This window comes from Rana temporaria, chromosome 11, assembly GCF_905171775.1.
Source record: "Rana temporaria chromosome 11, aRanTem1.1, whole genome shotgun sequence".
NCBI classification, from domain to species: domain Eukaryota; kingdom Metazoa; phylum Chordata; class Amphibia; order Anura; family Ranidae; genus Rana; species Rana temporaria.
In genome coordinates this window covers 146132165-146155649 of record NC_053499.1, presented here as the reverse complement: position 1 = coordinate 146155649, position 23485 = coordinate 146132165, and the positions used below count along the sequence as shown (strand labels likewise).

At 42.2% G+C, this 23485-nt stretch overlaps 1 protein-coding gene across 1 annotated transcript in view; it reads left to right on the top strand.

Moving 5' to 3' along the window:
• Positions 1-23485, top strand: part of LOC120917823 (BTG3 associated nuclear protein) — a 440239-nt gene that overhangs the window by 251077 nt on the left and 165677 nt on the right. The window contains 1 exon segment of the mRNA XM_040329379.1: positions 9445-9612. Coding sequence (XP_040185313.1) covers positions 9445-9612 — 168 coding nt within the window.

Sequence of the window (23485 nt, the reverse complement as noted above, 5' to 3'; positions counted from 1 at the left end):
GGGGGTATTTCACTTTTCTACAAGTGCAGAAATGATTAGAGTTTGCTCCTGGTATATGATGATTTCAAGCATATACATTTTAAAGCTTACCTTTAAACACAAGGATTTATATTTTTATGAAGAATTGGTGCTGTGCTTACCTCCATATTGCAGGTGTTGTTGTTGGAACAGTGCCCTGGCTTAATTTTTATTCTGGATGTAATCAATCCCCTTCTCTCCCAAACATACTGCTATGGGAGACACTCTGCTGTGCTCCTACATTTGTATCCTGAAAACATGTTTGTTTGACAGCACTATGCAACACATTACAGTGTGATTGCCTCACCATACACGTGCCTCATATTTTAGGTGGATTTGTGAATTTCTTGTTTGGAGCATATTTTGGGAAGGTAATATAAAGACAGATTTCAGTTATGCTACGGGCATTAAATCGGTATGTGTGTATAACCAGTTACACCACCTGAAATTCAGTATCTCCGAAAATTGTAATATTGTGAAAAAGTTTAATATTGTCGACTCATTGTGTCACACTCTAATCAGCTAATTAACTCAAAAAAACCTGTAAAGGTTTCCTGAGACTTTAAATTGTGTCTCATTCTGGTTCAGTAGGTTACATAATCATGGGGAAGACTGCTGACTTGATAGTTGTCCAGAGGACAGTCATTCACACTCTCCACAAGGAGGGTAACTCACAAAAGGCCATTAATAAAGAAGCTAGCTTTTCACAGAGTGCTGTATCCAAGCATCTTAATGGAGGGTTGAAGGAAAAAGTGTGGTAGAAAAAAGTGGACAAGCAACAGGGGTAACCACAGAGGATTGTGAAGCAAATGCAATTCAAGAATTTGGTGGAGATTCACAAGGAATAGCCTATGGCTGGTGTCAGTGCTTCAAGAGCCACCACACACACAGACGTATCCGGGACATGGGCTACAACTGTCACTTTCCTTGTGTCAAACCACTCCTGAACCAGAGACAATGTCAAAAGCATCTTACCTGGAGAAAAAGGACTGGACTGTTGCTCTTTTTGTATGAAAGTAAATGTTGCATCTCATTTGGAAATCAAGGTCCTAGAGTCTGGAGAGGCACAAAATCAAAGTTGCCTGAGGTCCAGTGTGAAATTTCCACAGTCAGTGATTATTTGGGGAACCATGTCATCTGCTGGTGTTGGTTCACTGTGTTTTATCAAGTCCAAAGTTAGCACAGCCCTCTACCAGGAACTTCCCTCTGCTGACCAGCTTTATGGAGATGTTGATTTCATATTCCAGTAGGACTAGGCACATGCCCATACTACCAAAAGAACCAATACCTGGTGTAATGAGCATGGTATGACTGTGCTTGATTGGCCAGCTAAATGCCTGACCTAAACCTCATAGAGAATATGTGGGGTATTGTCAAGAGGAAGATGAGACACCAGATCCAACAGGCGAGCTGAAGGCCACTATCAAAGCAATCTGGGCTTTCATAACACCTTAGCAGTGCCAGAGGTTGATCTCCTCCATGCCATGCCACATTGATGCAGTAATTCATGTAAAACCATGTTGATTTATATAATTCATGCCTACTATTACGCAGGCTATCCCCCCCCCCCCCCAGTCAATTAAGAATGCTGCTTCTAGACTAATACACCTCACTAACCGCTCCGTGACTGCTGCTCCTCTCTGCCAATCTCTTCACTGGCCTCCCCTACCCCACGGTATAAAATTCAAATTACTAACCACAACATACAAGGCCATGCACAACATCGCCTCCAGCTACATCACCAACCTCATCTGCAGATATTGCCAAAATCATCTCCTCCGGTCCTCCCAGGACCTCCTGCTCTCTAGCTCCCCTGGTACCTCCTCCCATGCTCGCCTTCAAGACTTCTCCAGAGCCTCTGGCATCCTCTGGAACTCCCTGCCTCTGTATGTCCGATCAACCCCTAACCTGTCCACCTTTAGGAGATCCCTAAAAACACATTTATTTAGGGAAGCCTATCCTACACCCACATAAGAAATGTCCCCGAGCCACCCCCATCAAATCATCCCCTGCAGCTATTACCTTTTGTACCACCACCCCCTCCCTTTAGAATGTAAGCTCTACGAGCAAGGCCCTCCTTCCCCTTCTGTATTAAACTGTACTGTAATTGTGCTGTCCCCCTCTACATTGCAAAGCGCTGTGTAAACTATTGGCGCTATATAAATCGTGTATATTAATAAAAGGAGCCCTGGCCAAGTATTGAGTGCATACTATACTGTACTTTTCAGTAAGAAACATTTCTGTATGAAAAACCCTGTTTTTTATTGGTCTAATGCAATATTCAAATTTTCTGGGATACTGAATTTTGGGTTTTATCATCAGTGATTTATGGTTGCGGTTACTCAAAATAATGTAACGTAGACACATATGAGAATTCTGTCTGTGATTGTGGAGTGAAGATGCAGAAGTTATATATTCATTCAACTTAATATAAAATGACCTGAAAACATTGATTTTCCCCACCAGACTTCTGGAATTCGCCAAGTTGCAGAGGTTAGCTGGTAACGGTTATCCATTCAGCGTGTTTCAAAGTATCACTAACCCGTGTTCTCCTTTTGATGTGTGATCTCGATGCTGTCACATCCTCTTTGGTATTCAGAGGTATACCGTATAATATCTACACCTGGAAACTGTTATGGTTCCTACTGTCAGTCATGACATGGATCCAAACTCACCACTAATAAGGCATGCCATCGTCGAAGGGTTAATACAGCAAATCAGAACAGGATTAGCTGGCAGGAAGCTTGTTTGGCTGTATCTCTCTTGATTAGATGAGAACTGATCTTGTATTTTTCTCCTCCCTTCTTTCTAGAGATTTGTCATATTGCTGAAAATGTTAGCTCTGTTTATAATGTGTAACAGCACAATGCACAAAGCCTGTTTATAATACAGATTCAGGCCTATTTTGTGATTTCATCACTGGAAAACCTGAGAGGCTAGTGGCCCATTATGGGGTTGTGAGACCATAAGATCCCGGGTGAGAATAAGAGTGTTAACCTATTGTCCCCTTGCAAAACATAATGCAGCTAACCTCAAATTAAATAAACCAGCTATATATGTCACCACAATTTTTGGATATTGTAGTCTAAAATGGTATTAAACCAAAAATGTTATATATTGCATTGTAGGAACACCTATTAGCAAAAGTATGGAGGCATAGGACCCACACCCTGCCATGCCCCTTAAAGCGGGAGTTCACCCAAAAATCAACTTTCTGCAGTTAGATCCAGCATACTGCTGACATCTGCAATATGCTGGTCTTTTTTCTTTTCTTTTGGTACTTATCGTTTTAGGTAATAGGCATGCTAATTCTAATCAGAATGCAAACATGTAATGAAAACATTAGTAATGCTGTGTGCACAATAAGTGCAGTGTGAAATGCATAAACATACAAAATAGAATATAATTGTATACATATTTTAAAATTTCCTTAAAGCGGTTGTAAACCGCTGGACATTTTTTTTTGTACCTGCAAGGTAAAGGCATAGGCCCAGATTCAGGTAGAATTGCGCAATATTTGCGTGGGCAAAGAGCAAAAATTTTTCTCTTCGCCCACGCAAATATTGCGCTTTGCCCGCGATTCACGGAGCAATTGCTCCGTAAATTGCGCGGGCGATATGTTAATCAGCCGTGCGTAAGGCTGCCTAATGTAAATGATCCCGCCGGGGGCGGGAATCATTAAAATTAGGCGCGCTCCCGCGCCGAGCGAACAGTGCATGCTCCGTCGGGAAACTTTCCCGACGTGCATTGCGGCAAATGACGTCGCAAGGACGTCATTTGCTTCTAAGTGAACGTGAATGGCGTCCAGCGCCATTCACAGTTCACTTACGTAAACGACGTAAAATTTGAACGTCGCGAGCGGGAAGCACAGCTATACTTTAGCATTGGTTGCGCCTGCTATTAGCAGGAGCAGCCTTATGCTAAAGTCGCCGTACGGAAACTCCGTACCTTGCGTGCGCAGGGCCCGCGCAACTTTTGTGAATCGGTGGTAGTATGCAATTTGCATACTATACGCCGATCACAAAGGCCGCGCCCCCTAGCGGCCAACGCAAGAATGCAGCCTGGGATATGAAGGCATAAGGAGGCTTATGTCTGTCACATCCTAGGCTGCAGTCGGTGTAACGAGGTTCCTGAATCAGGAGCACTCGTTACACCGGAGCAAGTAAGCCCTTGCGCCGCGCAACCTATGGTTGCCCGGGCGCAAGTGCTTCTTGAATCTGGGCCATAATGTGCTAGTATGCATCACATACTGGCACATTATGTTAAACTTACCTTAAAAGGAACTTCCAGCACTGAGATGTCAGCACTGCAGGCGCTCTCATCTTCACCCGTCATGCTTCCGGGTTCGCGGACTCTGGCTCTGTGACCGGCCAGAGCTGCCGGTCATGGCACATGACTCTGAAGAAAGGCACAGCGACTGTTCCTTCAGAGCGCATGCGCCAGTGATGTCACTGGCTGCATGTACACGAAATATTTCCTAAATGGTACATGTTTAGGGGATATTTATGCTACCTATAGGTAACCTTATTATAGGTTTTCCTGTAGGTAAAAGCAAGAGATGGAAGTATACTTCCACTTTAACAGCTCTGTATTATTTGTTGTGCCGCAGTTTGGCTGTCTAGCGCTAGGTGCACTTGAAAAAAAAAAAATTGTAAGCCAACTAGTTAACATTTTCCAGGCCGTTATGTAATCGGTGTCTGTGTGTGTGTTCGTGAATACAGCCATTACTTTCATTAATCTGTTTTCGTGCAACGTGTTATTTATTGTTCTTTCTTTTCTTTTTATTCAAAGCATCGTTAAATCCCTTATGGAGACTTCTCTCCCTCACTGCTTTTACTGTATGGAAACACTTTAATGCCATATAATGTATTAATATTATTTCAGCTAATTGGTCATGGCAGCTCTGGGAAAATCGATGTACTACATTAATCCCCATAATTATGGATTGTAATGCACAGACACCATCAAGTCCCCTTTGGTCTTTTACCATTCATTACCATTTGTAACAGGATACACCACAAAAAATGTTCAATAATTGGAGATAAAAATAACTATCATGGAAAACAGAGATAGATAGATGCAAGCCAGCATTGAGCACTACAGCTGCATAAGCTGTACTGTGGAGATCGCTTAGTGCTTTGAAAAGAGAGCACATATCTGGAGTTTTGGAATTTGCCGGTTTACGGTTTAGTGATTAAAAGGACATGAAAATAGCACTTCTTTTGCCACTTTCTTCTCATATTACTAAATCTGTTAAGAGTTCCCCCCCCCCCCCCCAAAAAAAAACAAAAAACAGCTGATTGGAAAATTATGACCAAACGGAGGTTGACAAAAAAACAAGGTAATACATTTCCCGTTATGTTTAAATATACTTTATATTTCCTAAACCAAAAAAAAAAAATCTAAATCAAATGGTCAATAAAACCAATAGTCAGTTATAAATCAAGTATAGTCAATTATGTGACTATGTATAGTCGCATACCACTTTCTTTAGAATCTAGGAATCAAGATTTTTTTTTTTTCTGTGGTGCTTTATACAGCATTAGGTTCACATATGTACGAGTGGTTCCCGCTGCAGGTCTTTACCAGTTTCCTAATGGCACGCTGTATCCACTGGAAATGGCACCCAGACTGGTAACCACACTACACTTGCAGTTCTCCTGCGGGCTGCGATTTCTAAAATGCTGCCGGGACCTTTTTCCCGTCATTTCAGTAGGCACGGCAGCCCATTTAAATGAATAGGCTGCCATTTCCATGCAAAACGTGACTTGTAGGGCCACATTTGTGTGAACCTATTCTAGTTATCGAAATGCAAGGGGTTTCATGCTCACATCTTTGGTTTCTGTGCTGGTATCATCCTTGGTGGTAATGAGGCAGGAAAAAAATAAAATTCTGCATTCATATTCCCTCATGCAGCCTAGCAAGCCTGAATCACATTTTGTCTTGTCTTGGTGTGCGGGACCTTGTGGATGTGTGATGTGTTGTTTTCTGTCAGATAGACCTAAGCTGAAACAAGAGGGTCTGAAAGGCTGTTGTGTGACTACAAGCAGAAAGCAGAGCATGCCTATGTAATAACCAAATGTAGCTTAAAAATGAAAACTAAAATAAAACAATCAACGCCACAATACTAATAAATTACTCCTATTATAACGCGAGAAAAAAAAAAAAGCAACAAATATAACCCTCTGAGTGTCTACACAGCTGCTGAACACTTAGGTCGCGTACACACGGTCGGTCCATCCGATGAGAATGGTCCGACGGACCGTTTTCATCGGTTCCCCGCCGAAGCAGACTGATGGTCTGATGTGCGTACACACCATCGTTTTCAAAACCGATCGGGTCAGAACGCGGTGACGTAAAACACACGACGTGCTGAAAAAAACGAAGTTCAATGCTTCCAAGCATTTGTCGACTTGATTCTGAGCATGCGCGGGTTTTGAACCAATGCTTTTGCGTACTAACCATCGGTTTGGACCTATCGGTCAGCCGTCCTTCGGTTCGATTTTAAAGCAAGTTCTCTTTTTTTGGACTGAAGGGGCGTACACACGCTCGGTTTGGACCGATGAAACTGAACTTCAGTCCATTTTCATCGGTTTGGACCGACCGTGTGTACGCGGCCTTATAGTGATACACCACACCTACTGCAATATTAATTTTGTGAAAATAGTGCAGCGCAAGCGGAACTATACTCCCCTCTCCTTGTTTCCTCATCAACATCTTCTCTTGCTCTTCTTCCAGGATCAGGATCTTCAGCCATCTTGATTTGTCACACCCGAGTGATGTAACTCCCGTGCATGTGCATCCATCTTGGAACCCAGCGCTTTGAGCTGCACAGGCAAATAAGAATCCTTTATTTCGGAAGAGACGTACAATGTTTCTTCAGCAATTAGAAGCCTGGCTGTTTGCAAATTTCCATTTTCTATGCAAAGTTCAGCTTGAGGCCGAACGCTTTCACATGTTCCATATATCTTAAACTATAACTCCATTTTAAATACTGTATCAAAAATCCAATAATTTGTTTCTAAGCTTTCTGGCCACGCTGTGTGTGGGCAACTTCGAGGATTTCAGTCCATTTAATAAAAAAGCTCCCGCTGCTGTGTATATGAGCATAGAACGCGGCTTCTTTGTTGGGTTCAGTGGACTGAGCACGCTTCATTCAATTTTATAGATCGATGCGATTGAATTGTTCCCTTCTGTGCACATTTGTTTAGTTTTTTTCTCTCCCTACAGTTGGCTCTTTTTCCCTCCAGTATTTCAAATGGCATCCAGGGACCCAAACCCCTACGAAAACAGACCATTTCACATATGAAATCTCTCAAGCTTGCAAAAATGCTAAATTATGATTTAAGAATATGTTTATAGTCTGCCAAAGAGCGAGCTGTCAAATGCTATAGTTTATTTCAGCTCTGCGAGTTCAAAGTTTCACGGCTACACGCCTTTGTGGCGGTGGAATCATATGGTACAAGCGTTTTGCTGAGGGGTGCTGGGCCAAGTTTGTTAATATTGGATGACTTTCACAAAGCTCTTTAAGCTTTAAATGCTCGATGTGGACTATTGTTAGCTGGTCTACTTTCTGTATGCACTGATTCTTGTGTGTGTTTTTTTTGCAATTTAATTCTGTTGGTGTGAAAATTTACATTTCTGCTTGTGTGCAACACAAGCTGTAGAGCTTAATCCGATTTGCTGAATGCAAAACGCCTATTTCGATTTTATTTTTTATTAGAAGGGTAAAAAGTTAGGATACCTAAATGGTACAGCAAAGGTGGGATCTTTATTCCAGTGCAGTTTGTCAAAAATTATGTGCTCACCTCAGGGGTGTACGTACAGGGGGTTGCCATTGTGGCTCCCCTGTACGCCTGGATAGGAGGGTGGCAGCATGTAGAGGATGTAGAGGAATGCAGAGGAACTGAACATTCAGCAGCTGCAGGAGCGAAATGGAGGGCATTGGCTCCTCCACATGCTGCTCCCACAACCTGCCTATGCCAGTCTTTCTGCCCTGGGGCTCTTGTGTCCTTCCTTTGCTTTCCCCGCAGTGCTACCAGGTTTCCCTCTCTCGCTGGCTGCTGCGGAGGATCTGTTAGGGTGGAGAGCGTCATTTACTGGCCCCTTCCTTGTTTTAATGAAGAGAGTGAGTGATCTTTTTGTTATTTAATTTTTTTATTCATTTACAGCTGGGGCATAGTAGACTTTGTTTACTGTGCCTCAGTTTATGACTGAATGACTGAATGGGAAGCTCTGTGCAGAGCTATTCCTGTTCATTTATTCTATGCAGCTGAGGCGGCAGAGAAAGGGACTGAGGAATCTGTTCTCAGTCCTTTTCTCTGTCTCAAAAGTGGGACATCAGGGGTCTATTTAGACCCCTGATAATTCACCAAAGCCCCCCAGTGGGATATATATATATATATATATATATATATAATTGTAAAAAAATAAATAAAAATAAATGAAATTGTAAAAAAATTATCAAAAAATTAATTAAATTAAATACTGACACCAGTGGGAGAACTACCAGTGTCACACATGCGACTGGGCTCTGGCATTCCGCCACCACAGCAGGAAGGTGGCCCACTGTGGGACTGTAATAAATTGTCCCACAATGGGAGTAAAGAGCCCTAGGTACAGAGGAAAGGGCCCTTCATGATTTCTTGCATGCATCGGGGCCCTGGAGGTTCTAGTTACGCCTCTGGCTCTCCTCCAACCCATAGGGCAAATTTTTAAAAAGGATATACATATTCTTTATTTAATGTAATCTTACCTAGATAAAACAATCAAATAAAGAATATTTAAATAAGAGGCATTCATCTGTTTGTTCCTATTTATTCATTATTTGACTTTGCTCAACTGGATTGAATTTCATCTTTAAAGTGTTTGTAAACCTCTGAAATTAAAAATGATCGAAGTTCAAATGTGTGTACTAGCTCCAATCCAAAGCACCTAGTGTGGTCACTTCTGTCCGTCTATGCCGATACCACAGAATAGTGGGAGATGGTCCTGCCCCATGCCCTCTCCCCCCTCCCCCCTTTCAACACACAAGAGTTGATTTACAGCCTTAGCTGTGCATGTTTCCTTATGAGCACTTTGTAAAGGGGCATGTGTCCATTCCCTCCACCCAGGTCTCAAATTATACTCGGCTCTGTGTTGCTGTGCAGTGTGACGCCAGATACCCACCCCTGCCTGCTTGGGCTGAGGATTAGCCTTTGTCCTGTGTGTTTTAGAAGTCTGGAGAGAAGAGACAGCTTCAGATAAACAGGTACAACTTATGTAGGAGGACTTCCTTCATCTCTGTGCATCACCAGAGGCTAGTCACTTCTGAGAGTATTTGTAAGGGATTATTACAACCACTTTAAATGTATTCTATGTAAAATATTTGGTTGAATTAAAAACATTAAAGGAAGTAATTATGGTTGTGTTTCTTTTCTTACACAGGTCATCTATTCCACAAGTTCCGAATCACAGAGTCTGACTGGTACCGGATAAAACAGAGCATTGACTCCAAGTGTCGCACAGCTTGGCGCAGGAAGCAAAGAGGGCAAAGCCTGGCAGTAAAAAGCTTCTCACGTAGAACCCCTTCAAACACTTCATATAATGCAGCTGGTAAGTCATACAGACCTGCCCCAGACCCCCCTCCCCCTCGCTGTCATCCTCGATTTCTTTTTTGATAATGTCAAATTTTGATCTTCACATCACTTTCTGTATCAGAGTCACAACAACGAACAGAGAGAATAAATCTCCCTGTAAGGAACCCAGACACCAATAGAAACATAAGAAGAATCATAACCCTTCCACACAAAACTACAAAATCAATTTTAAATAGCACTTTTAGAAAAACAATGTCTTTCCTTTGAAAACATACTCCAGGAACAGGAACATTTATACAGTGCCTTGAAAAAGTATTCTCCACATTTTGTCATGTTGCAATTAAAAATGTAATTGGATTTTATGTAATAGACCAGTGATGGCGAACCTGTGGCACGCGTGCCACAGCCGGCATGCCGAGCCCTCTCTGTGGGCACGTGAGAAAATCCTTTAAAACCTGTACGGAGGTGTATCTCGTCCACAGCTCCCCTCCACATAGAACTACATTTCCCACAAGTCTCTGGGGCCAGGGGTGATGTGTCTAGGATAGGCGTGGATGAGATAAAGGGTTGCTCTGGGTTGGATGGCAGGCGGAACATGTGGTGGAGATTGAGCCAATGGTGGGCCGTGTCTAGGATGGGCGTGGACGAGAACTAAACATAATCCATTCAAGTGAATGGGGATACTCTTCAAGCACCCGGCAAACATGTGCAAAGCACATGGTTGCGGCGTGCTAGTATGGCAATCAGGGCTAAAGTAGGCAGTGAGGAAACTATATAACACCACCTTACCGCCTGTCAAATGCTTTCTGAAGAGTGATCAGAGCGTGGATTGCTCTTCAGAGACCATAGCTTATATGGATCAACCTTAAGAGGGGATTTCTCCTTTGCTGTGCAGAGATTTACACTCACCTTCTGTAATAATAAGTGACAGGAAAGCTTCCAAATGGGGGGGACTGGTAGCTAAAACAAACTCAACATAGGTCTTAACCATTCCCTTCTCCCATCTAGTGGGCTAAAGGACATTAAAACACTTCACACTCATAAGGGTCCAACAATGCTGCACCACCTTCTTTTCAGTATTTTTTACTTTTTGCTATAATAAATATCCCCCAAAAATATATATGTATATATAAAAAAAAAAATTCCTCAGTTTAGGCCGATACGTATTCTTCTACATATTTTTGGTAAAAAAAAAATCGCAATAAGCGTTTATCGATTGGTTTGTGCAAGATTTATAGCGTTCACAAAATATGGGATAAATTTATGGCATTTTTATTAATATTTTTTTTTTTTTTACTACTAATGGCGGCGATCAGCTATTTTTTTCGTGACTGCGACATTATGACGGACACATCGGACACTTTTGACACATTTTTGGGACAATTGTCATTTTCACATCGAAAAGTGCTATAAAAATGCACTGATTACACTAAAAACGACAGTGAAGGGGTTAACCACTAGGGGGCGCTAAAGGTGTTAAGTGTGTCGTAGTTTGTGATTCTTACTGTAGGGGGGCGGGGCTGGATGTGTGAAGTCACTGATCGTCGTTCCCTATGACAGGGAACAGACGATCAGTGACAAGCCACAGAGAAGAACGGGGAAAGTTTGTTTACACTCGCCTCTCCCCGTTCTTCAGCTCCTGTGACCCGATCGCGGGACACCAGGGGTGATCGTTTCTGCTGGTTCCGTGGTCACGGAGCTTCAGACCGGGTCGCGAGCGTCCCGATGGCGGCGCGCACGCGACCCACAGCTTGGCACTTAAAGGGCAACGTACCTGTACGTGCTTGTGCCCAGCTCTGCCATTCTGCCAACGTACATCGGCGTTAGGCGGTCCTCAAGTGGTTAATGAAAAGACAGCAAAAATTGATTAACTGCAGTTTTTTATAAATAGGGCAGAAAGGCTAAAAATAGAAAAGCCATAACTCTCAGTGCCATCCCCTTTTTAGTTGGACCAAAACGTGACCAATCAGCAGAAGAGATTGATTAGACTTTGGTGATAGAGATGTCAGGGCAGGTAGCATAGAGTCTCTTGTACGCCTGGTAACCTTGGCTCCTCCACTGTTTACATGGGGTATTCCTGGCTCCCACCTAGGAGTTACAGCCGCGTTGTGGAAGAGCTGCACAACTTATATTAAAAGCAGCATTTTGGAGCCTCTCCCAGAGAAATGGGGAGCAGAAATAATTCCCTGTACTGGTCTTTTTTGGATGCTTATTAAGTGTAACCACTGTATCTTCAGTGCACAGGGCCAAACTCTGATTTCAGTGTAAAAATTCAATTCTCCAAACGGTCTTCATTCCAAGAGGCTGAAATGAAGCAAGTAGGCAGAGAATTAGTTATTAAAAAAGTAAAAGTATTTCTGCAGCCATGTAGTCTTTGTAAAGCTAATGAGCCGACTCAGTAGTTTTATAAATTTTCCCAGGTGAGGTAAAATGTGCATCAGCCATGTTCAGGATACAGGAACTCTGAGTAGTACTGCATTGTCAGTCTTTCATAATCCCAAATCACGCTGGAACAACTGTCAATGATCAGATCTGACAGTGCTGTGACATAATATATGTTTTTTTTTTATCCAAGAGGTTATTTGGCTTAGATTGTAGATGGTCTTCCAGGGGTTGTCTTCAATAATCTCAGTTATTGGCCACTCTCTTGCCATAATAGGCAGGGCTGCAGAATGTATCCAGCAGTCTTCCTGTACCCCCACAGTTACTGGAAATATGTCAGCAATGTGTTCACACTGAGAGCTGCAGGAGCATTCAGGTATTCCTGCCTCTCCTCGCCAAATTCTTGGAACGATAGTCCACTTTCCTGTGAATCAGAGCGATTTTTCAGCTGCTGCCTTTTGAGAGCCCAACATCTGCAGATTCAGATGTACATTGTAAGAGCTTCGTACAAATTAGTCACTTGGTAGATGAATTGTACAGCCATTTGTACAGCATGGAAGCTGGAGCAGATGTAAAGGCCCCAGCAACCATACTGATGATACTTTGATTTATTTGTTCCAGAATCTGCTCTTACACGAGAAAAGTTTCAGCCCAAGGGGTTGAATAAAGTAGAATCCCAACCAAAACATTTATCTAGTTTTATGTAAAGTGGGAAATTGTAAGAATGTCTTTCAGGATTTTATTCTTGTTTGTGCCATTTTCATTTTATGGCCTGGTGACCATTGTCACCAAAACAACAGAGAGTAAGGCAGGCCATATACAATGTACATTTCTTTACGTTTTCCCCATCAACGCAGACAGAAAACCATCCCCACCGGGAGAAGACAATGATTATTGCTAGCAGCTATAGCATCCGCTATGTACCCAGGTTCATTGATCGATCAACTTGGTACATTCAGCCTACCCATTAACTGTTTAAATCTTGGCTGGTTCCTGCTGAACCGGACAAAATTTGAATCGTGTATGACTGGGCCTAAGGGGAAACTTTTAATTTTACAGATACCACCAGAACAATAGCGACAACTGTTATCACATATATTCTTGGACATATTTAGAGTGGAACATATTTAGACCCACAGCAGGTGGCAGATTGACCCATCAGTTATTTAGATTTGTTCTTATTATCTTTGGAGAAATATTTTATCAACAGGATTTGTTATTTTATTTTCTATATATTTTAGTTATTTGCAAGCGCCACTACACCCCACCCCTGAATTTTAACTGTTATCACAGCTGTCAAAGGCAGGATTTCCCCTCACCTGAGATTTCCCCTCACTTGAGATTTCCCCTGACTTCCTGCTCCTGTTGAACAACAGTATATAAGACACTTCACCTAAAGGGGTTGTAAAGGTACACTTTTTTTTTTCCCTAAATAGCTTCCTTTACCTTAGTGCAGTCCTCCTTCACTTACCTTATCTTTCCATTTTGCTTTTAAATGTCCTTATTTCTTCTGAGAAATCCTCACTTCCTGTTCTTCTGTCTGTAACTCCACACAGTAATCTGAGGCTTTCTCCCTGGTGTGGAGTGTCGTGCTCGCCCCCTCCCTTGGACTACAGGAGAGTCAGGAGGCTCTCTACATTGCAGATAGAGAAAGGAGCGGTGTGCTAGTGGGCGTCCTGACTCTCCTGTAGTCCAAGGGAGGGGGCGAGCATGACACTCCACACCAAGGAGAAAGCCTCGCATTACTGTGTGGAGTTACAGACAGAAGAACAGGAAGTGAGGATTTCTCAGAAGAAATAAGGACATTTAAAAACAAAATGGAAGGATGAGGTAAGTGAAGGAGGACTGCACTAAAGTAAAGGAAGCTATTTAGGGGAAAAAAAAATTGTACCTTTACAACCCCTTTTACAGGGACACAAACAGCAGGAAAAAAAGCCAACACTGATTCTAACCCTTTCTCACACCATCCAAAAGTAAATATTCTGGGCCAGATTCACAGAAAAAGTACGCCGGAGTATCTGCTGATACTCTGGCGTACTTTCAAATTTGCCGCGTCGTATCTTTAGTTTCAAGATACGACGGCTTCTGGCTTCGATCCGACAGGCGTACGGCTTCGTACGCCTTTGGATCGTAGGTGTAATACTTCGGCGCCCGCTGGGTGGAGTTTGCGCTGTTTTCCGCGTCGGGTATGCTAATTAGCTGTTTACGGCGATCCACGAAGGTACGCGCAGTCGTCGCATTCTCTTACGTCGTCGCTAGTCGGCTTTTCCCGGCGTAAAAGTACGGCTGCTATTTCATGGCTTATATTTAGACCAGCCATGTTAAAGTATGGCCGTCGTTCCCGCGTCGAATTTTAAATTTTTTTTTTTTTTGCGTAAGTCGTCCGGGAATAGGAAAGGATGTAACGCACGTCGCCGTTCAAAAGATTACGTCGGTGCAACGTAATTTCGCGCAAAGCACGGCGGGAAATTTCAAAGCGGAGCATGCGCAGTACGTTCGGCGCGGGAACGCGCCTAATTTAAATGATACACGCCCCATTTGAATTAGGCGGACTTGCGCCGGACGGATTTACACTACGCCGCCGCAAGTTTACAGGCAAGTGCTTTGTGAATCAAGCACTTGCCCGTAAAACTTGCGACGGTGTAACGTAAATGCGATACGTTACGCCAACGCAATTCTACATGAATCTGGCCGTCTGTGTGTGAGGGCAGATGATAAATCCACATGTGATATGGGTTATTGTGTTTTTAGCTGGTGAGAAAGCCAAAGGAACAGAGGCAATGCTTGCCAGGTGACCCAGGTGCTTAGTCTGCCGAGTCAGTACACATTTGTGTAGCCATGGGCTTGACTCCTCTGTCAACTGCTGCTGGACACCTGGGCCTCTGCACTGCTTGCCATCAACAAGTGGAGATTACATTTTTCATTATTTACCGGTGTTTTTTTTTATTTTTCCTGGACCTTGTTATTAATGTGGAAGATAACAATCTAGACACTCGTGATGCAATTTGGAATCATGTTTTTCCCTTGTGGACAGCTTAGTTAAGTGGATTAAGCTTCTAATGGAAACTATTTTCTTAAAGTAAACTTGGAAGATCTAGTCAACAGCTTTTAATGAAACATCACATCACTCAACTGTGAATCAATGCAGGCACTTTTAGTAATAGGCTTTCTTTAACCGCTTAAGACCCGGACCATTATGCAGGTAAAGGACCTGGCCCCTTTTTGCGATCCGACACTGCGTCACTTTAACTGACAACTGCACAGTCATGCAACGTGGCTCCCAAACAAAATTGGCGTCCTTTTTTCCCCACAAATAGAGCTTTCTTTTGGTGGAATTTGATCACCTCTGTGATTTTTATTTTTTGCGCTATAAACAAAAATAGAGCAGCAATTTAAAAAAAAAATCAATATTTTTTACTTTTTGCTATAATAAATATCCCCAAAAATTGATTGATAGCAATGGTGGGCACTGATTAGTGACACTAAATTGCTATACAGTAATACATTCCTAGATGTCCCCCCTGTGAGGAGATGCCGCTGATCGGCTCTGTCAGTGTGAGGAGAGCTGATTAATGGTATCTCCGTCTTTACATGTGGACAGCTGTGGTTGGAAACAGCCGATCACATGGTTAAAGAGCGAAATTGCTTTTTTTTTTAATTGTCGCTCTTTGTTTAAGCGCAAAAAATAAAAACCACAGAGGGGATCAAATACCACCAAAAGAAAACGCAATTGTCAGTTAAAGCGACTCAGTGCCATATTGCAAAACATGGCCTAGTCATTAAGGGGGCAAATCCTTTCAGTGCTGAAGTGGTTAAGTAGTCTTCCCCATTGGTTCCTGTGTTTTGTTTACTGTCACTTGCCTATAATACGTTTATTTTTAGATAGAAAATGATCAGTGCACATTTATTCATAAACTCAAAAAACAAATGACCAGACAGTGAGAGGTTCCAAACCACATTGGAGAAGCCAAGCCATAGATCTCTGAGCACCGACGTCTGGAGGAGGCATTGATTTAAATTTTGGCTAGGCAATTGATTTTGACAGATTAAACTCTTCTTTTACAGAAAGGTGATATTAAGAAAAAAAATGCAGGAGAGGAAAGTTATAATTATTTTTATTCCATAAATGACCATTAAACTTGAAAAATAAAGCTTTTTGCATGATGGTAAAATCCTCTGTTGTTACAGATAGTAAAAACACAAAGCATGTTGTATAGAGATACACAAGATGGTTTATAAATCTAAATTGTTTAAAGAAATGCTATAAGGAGTGCTTCTAGACTGGCTTCACAATGCCAATATAATTTTTAAAAGAACAGTAGTCCTTTATTTTCAGAATGGGCTTTCCTCCTGTTATTACTATAGAGGATTTATATAGCACCAATAGTTTGCACACCACTTTACATTATAAAAGGAGACGGTACAGTTTCAATACAATACAAGAGGGTTAGGAGGAAGTAAAAATAAAAAAAATAAAATAATATGGTTGCATAAGTGTGCACACCCTTAAACTAATACTTAGTTGGAGCACCTTTTGATTTTTTTTTTAGCATGGCACATCTTGACTTGGCAATATTTGCCCACTCTTCTGTGCAGAAACACTCCAAATCTGTCAGATTGTGAGGGCATCTCCTGTGCACAGCCCTCTTCAGTTCAGCCCACAGATTTTCATTTGGATGAAGTTTCTCTTCATGTTAAAGCGGGAGTTCACCCATTTAAGAAATTTTTTTTTTTCTCCCATAATGTTCCTGCTCGTTCGGTCTAGGGGAATCGGCTATTTGTAGTAAAATATGAGCAGTACTTACCCGTTTTCGAGCTGCATCTTCTTCCGTCGCTTCCGGGTATGGGTCTTCGGGAGCGGGCGTTCCTTCTTGAGTGACAGCCTTCCGAGAGGCTTCCGACGGTCGCATCCATCGCGTCACTCGTAGCCGAAAGAAGCCGAACGTCGGTGCGGCTCTATACTGCGCCTGCGCACCGACGTTCGGCTTCTTTCGGAAAATCGTGACGCGATGGATGCGACCGTCGGAAGCCTCTCGGAAACCTGTCAATCAAGAAGGAACGCCCATTCCCGAAGCCCATACCCGGAAGCGACGGAGAGGATGCATCTCGTAAACGGGTAAGTACTGCACATATTTTAAAATAAATAGCCGATTCCCCTAGTAAAAACGAGCAGGAATCTAAGGGGGAAAAGTGCCCTCTAAGGGTGAACCCCCGCTTTAAGCTTTCTAGAAGAAGCCTAAAGGTTTTGTGCCCTTGTTGACTGGTATTTGGAACTGTTCAAAATTCCATTTAGCATCTGTTCAAAGTGACGTTTTACGGCGGGAAAAATCGCTCAAAAACGCCCATGAACGCTCAAAAACGCCAGCGTTTTTTTTTGCGTTTTTTTATCCATTGAAAAAAAAAATGCTACACTGAAAAACACTAATTAAAGCTATTGCAAAAACGCTAAAAAAACGTTGAAAGGCTCCCTGCAAAGCTACTGGCGTTTTTTATAGCTTTTTTTAGCTTCAGTGTGCATGGAGCCTAAGGCTGTAACATACCAAAATGTAGAAAAAGTGAAGTGACGTGAATACTTTCCGGATGCGCTGTAACTACACAAATATATTGTGACATAAAGAATTGCAGCTACCACCATTTTATTCAACAGGATCTCTGCTTCCAGACACGATATACTTTTTGGGGTGGTTTACAGTAATGTCCAGCAAATTCTATCAAAAATTATCCCCCATCACATTTAGCGGACAGTACATGAACCATCATTTTGGCCAAGCATAGATTTTTTATTTTATTTTTTGTCACCAACAAGAGAAACTTCTGCATTTTCTGATCTGACAGTTGTTGGCCAGATAGACTGTAGATCATCTCTTTTCTATAAGCATCATTGGAACCATGGCTAGTGTATAAATAAATCACTGGATATGCTTATTTGCTTCTAAAGTCTTCCTTTGCTGCTCTCTGACACATTTGCATGTTAGAGAAGTCCAGCTACCAATATAAAGCAATTTCAGTCATCTGTGCTAATGAGATATCAGAGCTTGTAAGGCAGGTGGCCTATCTTTGATATACAGGCAATGTATAAGACACAACATTTTCTTTTGCCATTAATTTGAAATGTTTCAGATGCATGTAATGCTCTGGAAGTAATAACTCTTTTTGATTCCTTGTGCTTAGAGGTAGAACACTAATGAGAGTAAATATGTAAACATTAGGGCAGGTTTACCAGACATGCAAGTCTGTGTGTGACAATTCAGCTAATCGCATGTAAATATAACATGTTTTACATCCCCTGAAGGTGTTTGAGTCTGCAAACCAGTTTTCAGTCCAGAAAAGAATGTGTTCAAAACAGAAATCAAGAACGTTAATTGAAAACTTGTGTTACAGTACAGATGTCAGTCGTTGATTAGTGGCTGAAATCCTAATAGGAGAAACAAAAGCCGAGGGCAGGGTTCCCAAAGTGTATTTATATTTTAATATATATATATATATATATATATATATATATACATATACATTGTGTGTATATATATATATATATATATATATATATATATACACACACACACGCATTTATATTTTTTCATGTGGACAACGCTGAAGAAATTACATTTTCCTACAATGTAAAGTAGTGAGTGTACAGCTTGTATAACAGTGTAAATATGCTGTCCCCTCAAAATAACTCAACACACAGCCATTTAATGTCTAAAGCGCTGGCAATAAAAGTGAAAATGTCCAAATTGTGCCCATATAGCCATTTTCCCTCCCCGGTGTCATGTGATTTGTTAGTGTTACAAGGTCTCAGGTGTGAATGGGTTGAGAAGGTGTGTTAAATTTGGTGTTGTCGCTCTCACTCTCTCATACTGGTCACTGGAAGCTGCAGCACGGTGGCCAAGACCATACAGCAGTTTAACAGGACAGGCTCTTAGGGCAGCTGCGGTGGCTCAACGCGATTGGCACTGCGCTGACAAGCCATTCACCTCTGCAGCTAGAGGTTCGGATCCCGGTCTCGGCTTCATGTGAATTGAGTTTGGTGGTCTCAGCCCGGCTCCCGGTGGGTGTGCTATGCAAGGTAAGCCTGTGCTTAGTACGCCCACCCCCCTCCCACAAAAACCACCACACCTACACACGCACTCTAAATTGGGTTAACACACGCACTTTGACCACGCGGTCTCTAAAAGAGAGGCGAAGGACTAACGGGGCTGGTTGAGCGGGCTAATCCTCTCACTCCCTTATAGGGAGTCCCTCTGCCCCGTTGGGCTTCAAAGCGGAGCAGGTAGGGCGGGCTGTGTGGGAGGACCCCCTCACACACCCGCCATTGCCACCCGGGGCATGGAGAAAGGTGGCAGATTGCCTCTGGGGGAGGCCTGCCTACTCCCAACTCCTGCAGTCCGGCTCCTCTCTCGAGTACACGCACAAAAAAAATACACTTTAAAAAAAAAAAAAAAAAAAATCTAAAAAAAAAAAACAGGACAGGCTCTACTCAGAACAGACCTCACAATGGTCGACCAAAGTGTCATATCCAGAGGTTGTCTTTGGAAAATAGACGTATCAGGGCTGCCAGCATTGCTGCAGAGGTGGAAGGGATTGGAGGTAAGCCTGTCCGTGCTTAGACCATATGCCCCACATTGCATCAAATTGGTCTGCATGGCTGTCGTCCCAATAGGAAGACTCTTCTAAAGATGATGCATCAGACAGCCTGCAAAAAGTTTGCTGAAGACAAGCAGACTAAGGACATGGATTACTGGAACCATGTCATGTGTTTCTTTTCTTTTCCAATAATTTTCATTGAAAATGATACATATCAAGTCTACAAGGCAAAATATTATTTACATGGGGAAAACGTTTCCATGTACAAAATGTCACAAGATACAAGAGGTGAGAGGAATACAGCATATCTTAACAAGGATACCTATTGTAACTCTCATCTCCTTATACTCCAACTGAATGAACTACATGAGAATCATGTGTTTTTGTTGAGACCAAGATGAACTTATTTGGTTCAGATGTTGTCAAGCGTGTGTGGCCGCAACCAGGTGAGGAGTACAAAGACAAGTATGTTTTGAATACAGTCAAGCATGGTGATGGAAGTGTCATGGTCTGGGGCTGCATGAGTGCTGCCGGCACTTTGGAGCCACAGTTCATTGAGGGAGCCATGAATGCCAACATGTACTTTGACATTCTAAAGCAGAGCTGTTTAGCCAGAAGGGGATGGGAAAAAGACCTTGGAGCCATGACAGAGGAAATATGGCAGAATATTTTGGAAAATATACAGGCTGTCTGTATCACCCCAGCAATGCCTAACTCAAATGTTTATAACTCCATAGAGTATATTGGACCCCAGTTAAATTATATCAGTAAGGAAGAGGGATACATCAGAATGTCCGAGATGTTTAAGAACGTCAGCAGATTTAATACACATGCTTTGGAAATTCCCCAAACAGTTTTGGTATTTGCAAAATGTATTGGCAAAATGTTGTTGGAACTGTTAATTATGCATACCAAACTTGGATGCAGCAGGATCCGAAAGTTTGCTTATTGTAACTAAGCTGTCTCAGGCAGCTCCTGTTGCATACTTGCGATCAGGAGCTTCCGATCAGGTGATTACTGTGACAGCCAATCACAGCAGTCACGCAATTAGAAAGCTCTCCTGGCTTTTAGATTCACTTGAAGAGCCGGGAGCCGGCTCTGGTAAGGGGTAATAAATATTCCCCCCCCCCCCCGTGAAACACCCTTGGGGAGTGCTCTAATTGAAAACACATACTTTATTTTATTTTAAGAAAAAGGTCAGTGGCACAAATTGGACCCCAATTAAATTATATCAGTAAGGAAGCGGGATACATCAGAATGTCCGAGATGTTTAAGAACGTCAGCAGATTTAATACACATGCTTTGGAAATTCCCCAAACAGTTTTGGTATTTGCAAAATGTATTGGCAAAATGTTGTTGGAACTATTAATTATGCATACCAAACGTGGATGCAGCAGGATCCTAAAGTTTGCTTATTGTAACTAAGCTGTCACAGGCAGCTCCTGTTGCATACTTGCGATCAGGAGCTTCCGATCAGGTGATTACTGTGACAGCCAATCACAGCAGTCACGCAATCAGAAAGCTCTCCTGGCTTTTAGATTTACTTGAAGGGCTGGGAGGCGGCTCTGGTAAGGGGTAATAAATATACCCCCCCCCCCCCGTGAAACACCCTTGGGGAGTGCTCTAATTGAAAACACATACTTTATTATTTTATTTTAAGAAAAAGGTCAGTGGCACAAATTGTGAAACATAAGTTTTCCTTCTGTTTAGCCGTTCTGGTTGACTTCCCTCATTGGTCATATTTTAAAATCTTATCTGGTTGAACTTTCTTTGACTTCTCTCAGTTTATTGCCAGTGGGTTACTCTCTGGACGGACAAATATATCTGCAAGCCCTCCTCGTGCGCCACTTGAGGGACTGGCTGCAGAATTGTGAGTGATGGCTGGAAAAAGGAGAGAAGAGCACAATATGGACAGGGAAACTGGATCTGTCTATCCAATAATTGTTCAATATACTATAGACTTTTGGCTTGCTGACGGTTGCTCATCACAAGTTGTTATTAGGTCAAGGCTTGTTGAATTGTAACATGGCTGACAAGTCAGAGCAGATTTTTTTATTACCTTTCAGCTCCATTTAGAATGGAATAAAAAATAGCAGATGAAGTTGGATTTGGCATGTACAAATACTGGCTAGTCATTGGGATAGATTGGTACAATATGTTTTAAGCTTTTGATTGGCAAAGGTTTGTTTGTAATATTTTTTCTACTCGTTTGACCCGTCAGGCCTCATTAGCTCTAAAATTCCATTTACTGAGGAGAAAGAAAAACAAATTTTCTGCTACCATATCTAGTCTTAAAGTTGAACTTTTCTTTGATTTTGCTTTAGGTGCACAAAGGTGAGCTCAGGGTTTAGATGTTAAGAATGTGAGTTTTTGGTAATGATCAAATTCCAGTCGAGTTATTTATAGGAAATTAAAGTGTTGTGCTGGAAAAGAAACGCAAAAAAAACCCGGCAACATAACTTGAGGAAAAGGCCCTCAGGTTCCATCTTTCCTGATGATATTGATCCAAATGAAGGCAGAGCAAAACCTCCTCTAGGAAACTGCCAATACATCCTCACAGTGGGGAGAAAAATACTTTTCTGACCCGGTCATTGGCAGTCGCATGTGTTTCTTTGATCAGTTACTCTGGTTCTTAAATGTGAAGATAAAATTATTCCTTGAGATTCATATGTATCAAATGTTGGGAGTTGCTGAATTTAATGATGAATGTGGAAGACTGATCTACTTCTGTAGACTAAATATGTCTAAAGCTTACTCATACCTAGTTGCCATAATAACACAGGGGCTAGGTGCCTCTCTGCTCTTTACACTGGGTGATTTTGTAGGAGTGGGATGAAAACACACAGAAAATTGTCAAATTAGATGAAATTTCAGCTCTTAGACTTATGCCTGTTTCTATTAAGACAAACTTAAACCTGCCAGATGTAGTTTTCCACTTTGAAGGGAAACGCCACCCAAAGCTCACAGAGGAACAACTACTTAGACCAATTTGAAACTAGCAATAATGTTAAGCTGCATATGGACAGGGCAATATACAAAGCAATACAGAAATTCCCCAGCTAATCAGCACAACAACTAAACGGTTCCATCATCTCAAGACATCTCTGTAAAGTGTGGTCCCTAACTCAAAACCATCTGAGTTCCAAACTATATGACATATATAGCTGTGCATGAATTGAGAGTAGGCCTACCTAGAAGCAACCATTTCCTTCTTACATCTGACTTCTGGCCTTCCCTTCAGTCTTCCACAGTTGTACAGGCTCCTTTCCTATACTGAAAATGCTTTGTCTGATTTCATTGCACACTGTGAGCTTTATCAAAGTGTGCATTACAAGCTGCAACAAGTCAAAGCCCTGCCTCATTTCCTGGCTGAAGGATACCCAGCATGATTATCCATGGCCTGCCCCTTTCATTAATTGGATTTCAGTTATCAATTGTAGAAACTCAGCATCACATGTGGACGTTGCGCAAATGCAGCCTGCCTAGGAACACCCATGATTCCTGACTGACGTAGAACCAAGACAATTTGATATTTGCATAACTCTTTTCAAGAGGCAATCCACTGATTGCATCAGGGCTGAGGGCTCTTGAAAGGAGTGCTGATGTAGGGTGATGTGATGTTTTCAGGAAGCTATGTACAGCACCGTGCCAGCATCTCCCACCATCCATGATGTGTTTGCAATGCATAGAGACCTAAGGATGACGTCCCTTGTTAAAGCGGGGGTTCACCCTATCGACGGAAAAAAATTTTTTTTTTTCTTTTACCTTAAAATCAGGCATTGTAGCGCGAGCTACAGTATGCCTGTCCCGAATTTTTTACCCCCGTACTCACCTTGTAGTCGTCCATCGAAGATACCGGGGAATGGGCGTGCCTATGGAGACGGAGGATGATTGACGGCCGGCTCTGGCGCGTCACGCTTCTC